Here is an 11082-nt window from a genome sequence, read left to right on the forward strand (position 1 = left end):
TGGAGTTCAATTTCTACCACACATGATCAACGTCACTTTTCGACGTGACTGACTTTTGACACCCTGACTACAAATCGACACTAACTGTGCATATTTCATCTCTCTGAATCTTTTTGGGCATTAAGAAACAAGTACTCTGGATGCATTTTATTTTTCTGTAGCCAGTTTAAAATTCCTTAGGTCAATACCAGTTTTTCCAGGAGCGAAACTCTATAGAGTGTTTGAAAAAGAAACCCCTCCCCCCTTTTGACGTTATTTTCAAGCCCATAATTGTTTGGACACTCCATATAAAATTTACGATAAAATTTCATAGAAATTACAGAATGGGGTAAAAATTGCAAATTTTACTGAACAAATGTGTCGTACCACATGCCTGAATTAACGAGATTTTTTGATGACAAATACTCATATCTAAAGAGTTTTTCTCAGTTACAATCAGGTAGAAAAAAACGTCATATTAGAGGTTGCGCCGCCTGGACATACCTTTGCTTACAAAAACACTAACAATTTATTAAAAAATTAAAATTATGATTTATGGTTTATTCTATAGATAGAGAAGATGATGCTAACTTAATGTGTAAAAATTCATTGATGTACCTAAAGCGGTTTTAATTTTATGACGCTAGTCCACGAACTTTTTGATAACCCCTCGTACCCTCCAGTCCGACCATTACAAGATTTTCAATAATTAGAAAAAATATTGATTTCGAATTGCACATCAGCATTAATATAGGACCCTAATGGAAAACATTTGTACTTTCTTTTTTTTTTCTTAATACTTTTACTCTTCATTTCCTGTTTCTTAAATATGCTATAAAAATCTACTAGTAGTATAAAATAATATTTACATCCACTGAATATTATTTTCTTTATTTCTTATGTCGCATATAATGTTAAGAGCACCTCATATAATGTTAAATGTACATAATGTAATGCATGACATAACTTTATCATTTAATGAAAGAAGTACTTGTTGTATAATTATAATGAAGTTGCACATAAAATTTAGTGTGATAATATGTGTCTATAACCTTATTTTTGCCAGATGAATGCGCATTTGAACTCAATGTACATTTTGAAGTATAGAAGTTCCCCTTGTCATGGTGTAAATTTTGAATGTATTAAGTATATTCACCGGGTGGAAGTAAACACAGTTGTCATGTTGAAAATTTTGTATTAACTGCCAACCGGTAAATGTATTCAAAATTTACAGCATGACACCCTGATTGAAAATTAAAGAAAGATTCATATTTCAGTTAATAATTAAACATCTTCTATAAAGTACATGTGTATAAACGTATGTTACAGTAAATATGTGAAATCAGGAATTTCATGTATTTCCTAAATCATCCATGCAGTAAATACATGTATTTATACTGGCCGTTTTAGGAAATACATGTAACAACTGAATAACTATATGGTAAATCCATGTATTTTCTGAAAATTTTAGCCAATTTTACACTTTTTACTGAGCTAAGCTGGATGACTATATATATGCTTTAAAACATTCAGTAAGTATACAAATACCAGTATGCATGCTTTTTAAGCAAATAAGAATTGTTTCTACAGAGCTGACGTTATTCATTCATTAATTTCCAATTCTGGGCAAGACTTGGTGCATTTTAGATTTTGAAAATAAAACGATTTTTTAATTATTTGTACGATACCTGAATCTTTAAAAAAGTTGCTATGCTTTATAACACTTTTGTGAAATAATAATAAAAAAAAAAAAAACATCACGGCCCCGTTTTACAAAAGAACTTATAAGACAAAAATGTACTTTTGCAAATTACTGTCTTTTTCTACATTAAAGAGGCTGGGGGGTTGTGGCCATTTTTAGACTATATTGATCTCCTTTAGAGGAAGAGCTCCATATGAAGATATAGAAAATGATCAAATTTTAAAACTAAAATTTTTGAAATTTTTCTTTGCCAAATGATAGTTGACAGCTTAAGATATCATATCTAAAAAATTAAGTTAAATCTGGTGGTTAATTTGTGGTTAATTTGTTGACCCCCCAGCCTCCTAAAATATGAAAATGGTTTTAATCATTTAAAAAAGCATTAAGAAAGATATATTTATACAGGCAATATCAATTATAATTTTGTTATCTAATGTGATTTTACAATCACCAACAGTTTTTGGTCTAATTAAAAAACGGGTCGTTGGATTTTCAAATTCTTAATTAAGACTTGTCTGTCCTGAATTCAAGTTCTTGTCTGGCAAGACGTAGATTTTAAAATGCATATAGTCAAAGACTGCACGGTAAATGAAAATTGATGAATGACCATTTCTCTGACGTTCTGGAATCGGATACACGGTATAAATAATCAAAGAACTGAGAGTACTTGTACTAAAAGTCCGAGTAGCTACATAACACTTTCGTGAAAAATTATTATTATTATATATTATATATTATTAACTTACTGTATAAATGTATATTTATGATTACATATTTGATATATTGGTAAGTGATTTTTTTGTCACTCAAAATGCTTTGATGCTTCAATAAAAAAAATTATATAATTAACCTTAACGTTTTGAATATAATAATGATAAAGCAATTTCAAAAGAAATCGAATAAATAATAAATGAATAAATAAAAAAAAATCAAACAAGATTTTTTATGTAAATAAAACAAAAGTTAAACTGATAACACTGCATATAAGCAACCATTAGCAATAAAACAAATCAAGCAGCGTTAGTTAAATGTAAATATCTTGTTTATTCAACATACGTAAAACAATAAATACATATTATGATTAATAATACAATGGCAGATGTATGAAATACGAAAAAAGAAAGAAAATAGTTGATCTAGTGTTTATTGAACGTCTTCCTCATCTTCCCATGATTTTTGAGTATCTAGTAGAGAGAGAGAAAAAAAATGAGGTAAATAATGTAAAGAAACAATTAAACAAACAAAAAAGTATTATGGTAAGAAATGCGTCCCCTTCCATTTTTATTTTGAACAAAACAAAAATACTTACGCGTGCAGTGACATATGCCCTCGTGGCCTTCATGATGAATTTCACACGTCACAATTCCATCATGTCCGTGACACGTGGCTTGTGAACAGTCAGTGTCATTAAAACATTTATCATTTCTTACTGCAGGGTGTGGATGTGGTGTATGATGGTGATGTTCACAATGGCAGACGCCGGTACTTCCATGGTGAATTGCACAGATTACATTTCCTGGATGATCGTGACAAGTATCATTTGGACAGTCAGCGTCGGTGGTACATGACTCGGCCCTAACTGCAGGGTGAGGATGTTGTGTATGGTGGTGGTGTTCACAGTGGCAAACACCAGTGTCTCCGTGGTGAATTGCACAGATTACATTTCCTCCAGCATGACCATGACAAGTGTCGTTTGGACAGTCAGCGTCGGTGGTGCATGTCTCAGCTCTTACAGCAGGGTGTGGATGTTGTGTATGGTGGTGGTGTTCACAGTGGCAAACACCGGTGTCTCCGTGGTGAATTGCGCAGATTACATTTCCTCCAGCATGACCATGGCAAGTGTCGTTTGGACAGTCAGCGTCGGTGGTGCATGTCTCAGCTCTTACAGCAGGGTGTGGATGTTGTGTATGGTGGTGGTGTTCACAGTGGCAAACACCGGTGTCTCCGTGGTGAATTGCACAGATTACATTTCCTCCAGCATGACCATGGCAAGTGTCGTTTGGACAGTCAGCGTCGGTGGTGCATGTCTCAGCTCTTACAGCAGGGTGTGGATGTTGTGTATGGTGGTGGTGTTCACAGTGGCAAACACCGGTGTCTCCGTGGTGAATTGCACAGATTACATTTCCTCCAGCATGACCATGACAAGTGTCGTTTGGACAGTCAGCGTCGGTGGTGCATGTCTCAGCTCTTACAGCAGGGTGTGGATGTTGTGTATGGTGGTGGTGTTCACAGTGGCAAACACCGGTGTCTCCGTGGTGAATTGCGCAGATTACATTCCCTCCAGCATGACCATGGCAAGTGTCGTTTGGACAGTCAGCGTCGGTGGTGCATGTCTCAGCTCTTACAGCAGGGTGTGGATGTTGTGTATGGTGGTGGTGTTCACAGTGGCAAACACCGGTGTCTCCGTGGTGAATTGCGCAGATTACATTTCCTCCAGCATGACCATGACAAGTGTCGTTTGGACAGTCAGCGTCGGTGGTGCATGTCTCAGCTCTTTCTTGAAGGTTTGGAAAGGCGGAAGTTGTTACTATAAGTAAAACATTGAATTGCTGAACAAATGTCCCAATAAAGTATATGTATTATGATCAGTTTATAGATTCTTGTCTTAAAATCATTCCATTGATTGCAAAACACAAAGTCAAAATTCCTACTTGTTTACTAGCATTAAAGTATTAATTTAATTGGTACTAGTACTTTTTTTCTTTGATTTTTGCTTTATTAGTTACTTTCAGTAAAGGATTACATTAATTTACACCATTATCAATTATCGAATATTCTTTCTGAGAGGCCAATCAAAGTTCGTCTTAAGGAGGCTGGGGGGTCAACAAATTAACCACAAATTAACCACCAGATTTAACTTAATTTTTTAGATATGATATCTTAAGCTGTCAACTATCATTTGGCAAAGAAAAATTTCAAAAATTTTAGTTTTAAAATTTGATCATTTTCTATATCTTCATATGGAGCTCTTCTTCTAAAGGAGATCAATATAGTCTAAAAATGGCCACAACCCCCCAGCCTCTTTAAGTTTTAATGATAATTATGGTTTGTCAATTATATTTTTACCAAATTTTTATCAAGTTTCAAACATATTTTTTTGAAAAATATATGCATATAAACAATAAAATTTAACTACTGGACAATAATTTCACTCCCACCCCTTACTTATAATGAACTTGTGCAGTGTACACGTCTTTCCCACTCAGCCCACTGCCATATTTAGGCATTTTTTCGGATCGATATGATTTAAGCTCCAACCCTATAGACTTTGCAAATGCTTTGTATAAAAAAATGATTAAGTAACACTATAAATTTGTTTTTAGACCAATTTTAAAAGGATGAACTAAATACATGCATAATTTGTTGTGTCGGTCGTTTCCTTTTTTATCATAATTTTACTATAATTACTACTCACCAATCACTAGAGCGATTCCGCACAAAATTCTCAGCATTGTGATCAGTTTGAATGGTTCCTACTATTTACCGATCTTTGGTCCTCTCTCATGCCTTTTATATATAAATCATTGGTCCCTTTTACCTTTACTATGATAACAACAAGGTTAGTTTGATTAGGTAACTCAGATTTCATGACGAGAGCAAGGCTGTCCAAGAGATCGACACAATTATACTATCATGCACATGTATCTAACACAGTATCTATATTCTACTGAACTCTGGTTATAAGAAGATCCACGTTACAGAATGCCCTTGTATTTCCGGTCTTCGGAGGCAGAAAAAGAATTTGTTTATGTAACCCGTAAATGAATTTATGGTATTTTTGCCTGTTTTTTGTTTTCGTTTTTTTTTTAAATTTTAGTTTGATTGTTTTGTACGCTTTTTTTGTAAACCAAAATTAAAAATATATCCTTTGCGTGTCCAAGCATTGGAATTTCAATGAATTTATACTTTCTGAAAGCGCTAGAAAAATATATACAGTAACTTTCATGCAAACATGTAGTACATTTTATGTAGTGGTATTATATATGTTCAGTGTTCAGGATTATCTTGCATGTCAACATAAATAAGTTGCATGTAAATTGTTAAGATAACTATGTTGCATCTTGACATGCATTAATATGTTGCATGTCAACATATTTATTTCGCATGTCAACATAAATTAGTTGCATGTTGGAAGTCACTTTTGGGCGATATTTGAAAATTTTGGAAAATGCTCAAATTCTTTTTTTTATTACATTTTTCTTGCATGTGAACTTAAGCATACTGCATGTTGACATTTAATTTATGTTGCATGCTGACATAATCATTCATTGCATTTTGAAATAATCTATACAAAAATAACTTGCATACAGGGGCAGAAATATGCCACAATATTATATGTAAAATGTATTCTATTCAGCATTTAAGAATTTTAAAATTATTTTCATGCAAAAGTGTTTTTGTCGCTATGGTTACTAATCTGCTTAAATGTAATGCATAAAACCATATAGGGTAGGGTACGAATATGTCGTGGCCAGGAATTTTATTTCGTGCCATGAATATAACTTCGTGACCCCAAACTTTTATTTTGTGGCCACGAATTAATATAAAAAAAATCTTATTCCATATCCTATACCACAGAGCCACCATAGAAAACTGATTCCTTGGGTTCTTCTATAAATAAAACATTTTTTCTTCATTTGGGGGTCATATTTTTTTTACGGCGAGAAATGACCCCGGTCATATGGAGGTCATTATTCTTCTTTATACCGCATTAATATCTATCCAGAGTTGTTGTTCCTGCTACTCTCCCACGTACAACTCTGTCAACACTTGCTATAAAGATTCTTTGGAAGAGTTGCAAATGGTGAAATATTGTATTAATAATCGTTTTAAATTAAATTTTTATCAATAAAAAGGATTTATTTTTAATCTATTTTCCCTTAAGAGGATTTTAAAAATAAATTTTAACTCTGCAAAATTGAACCTGAAAAACTTTGAAAAGAAATCCATTTTAAGGTTAAATAACATGAACTTTATTTTCTCAGAAATTAGTTATCTATTAAATTTGTGTTCTTATAGATAACTTGAATAATGTTTGCCAAAGTTATTTGTAATAACGTCATAAAATGAGTGCAAAAATGTAGAAAATGGCACAAATTCGCATATTTGAACACCAAAGACATCCTTAGATGTCTTTATATTTTAATTAAGGACATAGGCAACTTAGTTTTCCCTGGAGTTGAAGAGTTTCAATACTTCTATATGTCTATATATGCTGTTGTAAACTTCTTCTAAAACAAGTTTGGATAAACAAAACATCTAGAATATATATGTTTAGTAATTTTTGTATACCGGTATTTTTCTTTGAATTATACAAGAATTTTCATCAATTGATATCTTTTCAAAACCGCTGCTAATGCATGCTGATTTTTTGTCTACGAACATCTGATGATACTGAATTATATTGTTTGTTTGTTTGTATGTTGTTTAACGTCCCTCTCGAGAATTTTTCACTCATATGGAGACGCCACCACGTGCCGGTGGAGAGCTGCAAATTCGGCACTTACGGCCATTGAGCAGTGAGGGATCTTTTTCGTGCCAGCACCTACTGCGACACGGGACCTCGGTTTATAGGTCTCATCTGAAGGACCGATCTCTACGTCCCACAGTGGGATTCGAACCCGCAACGTAAGGATCAACTCCTTACTCCGCGACTCTAGAGCAGACGATCTAACCACTGCGCCAAGCGGGCGACAAAGAACTACGCAAGCTAACTCTCGATTCCCGCCTACATTTTGTACCCATTTAATTTAATACTAATGGCAATCTGACCGTAAAATCTTTGTTGAATGCAAAGCACAGTTCATTGGTAATTGACTGATAATTTTAATACCAGTGTTAAATAGTTAAAATAAAAAAATTAATTCCAGCTCTTTAAATACGGGGTGTAGACGATATTTTCCATTTAAATGGGGTTTTAAAGCATCACCACAATTTGAAATATTCCTGGATATAAATAAATGTTCCTTAAATCTTTTCTTATGTTTTACGCATATAAAAAGAGACGTATATTATTAATAAGGTACAATGTTTTAGTTGTAAACCCCTTTAAAATTTGTGAAAAAGTAAGCATTTTTGTAGTTTTTTGTCTGTAAACATATCCCCCCCCCCCTCCGGTGAAACACAAAAAGCTTTGGTATGAATTTGTAAAATGACAGTCCATATTACTGTAAAAAGGATTTTTTGTTTCACGGAGGGGGGGGGGACGTTTTAAAATATTTTCCGTTTTCTGTTGATTTCTATAGCGAAAAACACAAGTTTTACCAAAATTATAGACTGAGTTATCTCTCTTTGTTTTCCCAAAGAAGTAATCTTTTTTAATGAAAATTCATATAAATATCTATATAAATATGAAAAATCATTCATATATGTTAACTTTTGAAAATTGACTTGGAGGTAGGCGGGAGAACAATACTATCGTTCGCAGTTCTTATCTTAAATTAAGAATATCTTGGAAAATTATCAGTAGGTAAGGTGCGTTGCGTGTGTCCTTAGGAATCAATTATTTATCATCAGGGACCTCTATATAGTATATAGGTCCCTGATATCACAAACAAAAAAAAATAAAATGCATGGATTGATATAGCCTAACGTTATGTTTTTGACTGATTATGAATAGAAATGATATAGATAATAAACAGGGACCTATATACTAGTATATAGGTCCCTGGTGATATGTAACCTTAAGGTCAGACGACGCGTTCCTCAATAATACATAATTTTTTCCAAGAATTTGTCATTGAAGTATTGCTACTTTATTAAGTTTCCTCACAAAAATAAGGTTCCATACCAGGCATTTGTGAAAGATACCAGAGGATGCTATTTAATGTATAATCGGATTATCCTATTAGAAATCACTAGCATATTGGTGTCTTTATCTACGTAGACATTTTGAAAACAGTTCAACAATCACCAGAAATTGATAATTACGATTAATTTATTGTATATTACGAAGAGATACAAAACAGATATTCGAGCAACATGATTGACATTTGTCGTCAGACCTTAAGGGATCATAGATTTAAAATAAATGATAAATTATCACCTCTATCGATTATTACAGTAATGATTTAAAATTCAAATTTTCACCGTGTAAAACTCAAGAATTTTGTACAACGAGCGTTGATTTAGGTGTTTGTGGGAGCGTAGCGGGAAACTGTTGATAGTGTTGACACGTGATCATAAGCGTTACTATAATCAATAATGGCCACATCTTCAGAGGGCGAAGATTTCCTAAGCGATTTATTGAAGTGCTCAATCTGTTTGGAAATTTACAAGAAACCAAAATGTTTACCATGTTTGCATTCATTTTGTGAAACTTGTTTGCAGGCCTATGTAAGCAGTAGCACTGATGATAAAACTTCAAACACTGAAGATTTAAAAACGAAAGTAGATACATATACAATTTCAAAGCAATCTGAATTTCATTGTCCCACTTGCAGGAATGTCGTGAAGATTGAGGATAACTCATCAAAAACAACGTGGCTCAAAAATTTACCGGATAATTTCTTCATAGTGAATTTGATAGACAGACGTTCAATTAAAACTGAAAGTAAAACTTGTGATCCGTGTGCTTCTGACGGAAAACAAGAGCCTGCATCAACTTGGTGTGTGAATTGCACCGAAGCACTTTGCAAGCAATGTGGAGACTATCACAAAAAATTCAGATCATTTCGCAACCATTCTTTTTTGGACTTGCACTTGGTAAAGACTCAGGAAAAAGCACCATTCACTGGTTTTATACCATGTCCAGATCACCCATCCACGCAAGCTCAGGTGTTTTGTGTTGATCATCATGTAGCATGTTGCACACTATGTGCTACAATTCGTCACAGAAAGTGTTCCGATATACTGACACTAGAAGAAGCTGCAAAAGACGTGAAAAATGAAAAGGTTACACATGATTTAAAAGCAAAATTAGAGGAATTGGCCACAAATATACAAATGAAGATTTCTAGTAGGAAGGAGCGACAAAAAAACTTGCAAGCATCAAAAGAAGCGATAGAACAGGAAGTGAACACAATGACAAATGAAGCTATCAGTCATCTAGAAACCCTTAGAGCTTCATTTAAACAGGAACTTCACAAATATCAAGAAGATGTGTCTGAAACTCTTGAGAGCGAAATTTCAAATCTATCCAATCTCTTATCAAGAGTCGTGTATCAAAAACAGTTACTGACTGCTTCGGTAGAACAAGGGTCAAATGAAGAGTGCTTAGTTGAAAGACAACACATATTGAAATCAGAAGGAGAAATAAAGAATGATTCCAGTGTTTTCCCTGTCAAAATATCAACTGGAAAACTATCATTTAGGGCAGATTCAGAATTTTTGAATTTGAAGTCGAAAATAAGAACACTTGGACATTATGTTGAACCGAAAAAATATTGCATGAAAAAGGGGAAAATCGAACTGCTGCATAAAAATGACCTCTGTGTTGGTGTTTGTAATGCTGTATTCGATAATCAAGGAAATATCTTTATTACTGATTATGGGAGGGAGAGAGTGTTTGAATGTGATATTACTTTGAATTGCAAATCAACAGTTTCGGTGCCTGGAAAACCGCGGGATATAACGATAGATAAGGCTGGTCACATATTTGTTTCCTTACCAATGGAGAAAGAAGTCATTGCAGTGAATACAAAAAAGAGCACCGTTCAAAAAATATTTTCAACATCAATTGTTTGTTGGGCATTATACTGGATGAATGATACATTTTTCATCAGTAATGGCGACATTATTCAGATATATTCTGATGTCGGGAAGAAAAGAGATGAAATAGAGACGTCCACCACCTGGATGATATCCGGAAAACAAGACTCTGAAAGTATTCTGTACTCTAAAGACGATAAACTGATGGAAACCTCGGTTTGTTCTAAGGAAGAGAAGATATTATCTTCCGGATCCGGTTGTGGACTCCGTGGCGTTAGCAATGATCTTGAGGGCAATATATACACAATTGGGATTAACAACAACAAACTTTACCAGTTTTCTTCTGATGGATATTTAATTCGGGAGGTGAATATGGGAGAGTTTCATTTAAAGGGAGATCCTTGGAGTGTTCGTCTTAGTGACGGCAATATGTTTGTCATTACAACCACTAGAGGTTCTGTTGCTTTGTTTGAGATAACTTCAGATGAATAATTCTATAGATTATATGGTTACTATATTGTTAAACGTTTAGCATATTTAGTGTAGTAACCATGATAACAAAACAAAAAACACACACATACGGACTTTTTCCAAGTTTATTTAAAAAAAAAAATACGTAGCTTGTGTATCATAAACTGCAGTGAAGCACCATCTAATTTGAAAAGATCCCAAAAGCTCCAGCCTTTTAGATTTTTCTCCAATAACACTTAATCTTGTATCCTCATGGAAGGAAACACTTCCAAACATATTCA

The 11082-nt window shown here is 33.8% G+C and overlaps 2 protein-coding genes across 2 annotated transcripts; one reads left to right on the forward strand and one right to left on the reverse strand.

The window, feature by feature from the left end:
• Positions 1-2705: 2705 nt before the first annotated feature.
• Positions 2706-5171, reverse strand: LOC133174229 (histidine-rich glycoprotein-like). The gene is made up of 3 exons (XM_061309308.1): positions 5097-5171; positions 2991-4208; positions 2706-2865 (listed from the first exon to the last, which is right to left on the reverse strand). The coding sequence occupies exons 1-3, from the start codon at positions 5131-5133 to the stop codon at positions 2825-2827; spliced, it is 1296 nt and encodes a 431-aa protein (XP_061165292.1). The 5' UTR covers positions 5134-5171; the 3' UTR covers positions 2706-2824.
• A 3713-nt stretch (positions 5172-8884) lies between these two features.
• LOC133178123 (E3 ubiquitin-protein ligase TRIM33-like) lies at positions 8885-10822 on the forward strand. Its single transcript, XM_061312879.1, has one exon. It carries the CDS (start codon positions 8885-8887, stop codon positions 10820-10822), a length of 1938 nt encoding a protein of 645 aa, XP_061168863.1.
• Positions 10823-11082: the final 260 nt, after the last annotated feature.

This window comes from Saccostrea echinata, unplaced genomic scaffold, assembly GCF_033153115.1.
Source record: "Saccostrea echinata isolate AGI-Se365-2 ecotype Australia unplaced genomic scaffold, CSIRO_AGI_Sech_v1 ptg000002l, whole genome shotgun sequence".
In the NCBI taxonomy this organism is placed as follows: Eukaryota; Metazoa; Mollusca; class Bivalvia; order Ostreida; family Ostreidae; genus Saccostrea; species Saccostrea echinata.

Bases quoted from the DNA above. Each gene is read 5' to 3' on its own strand.
- LOC133174229 (XM_061309308.1), bottom strand. From the start codon at position 5,133: ATGCTGAGAATTTTGTGCGGAATCGCTCTAGTGATTG. The intron at 4,209-5,096 runs GTGAGTAGTAAT...TTTTACTTATAG, and splicing joins CGGAATCGCTCTAGTGATTG to TAACAACTTCCGCCTTTCCA. The intron at 2,866-2,990 runs GTAAGTATTTTT...TCTCTCTACTAG, and splicing joins GGGCATATGTCACTGCACGC to ATACTCAAAAATCATGGGAA.
- LOC133178123 (XM_061312879.1), top strand. From the start codon at position 8,885: ATGGCCACATCTTCAGAGGGCGAAGATTTCCTAAGCGATTTATTGAAG.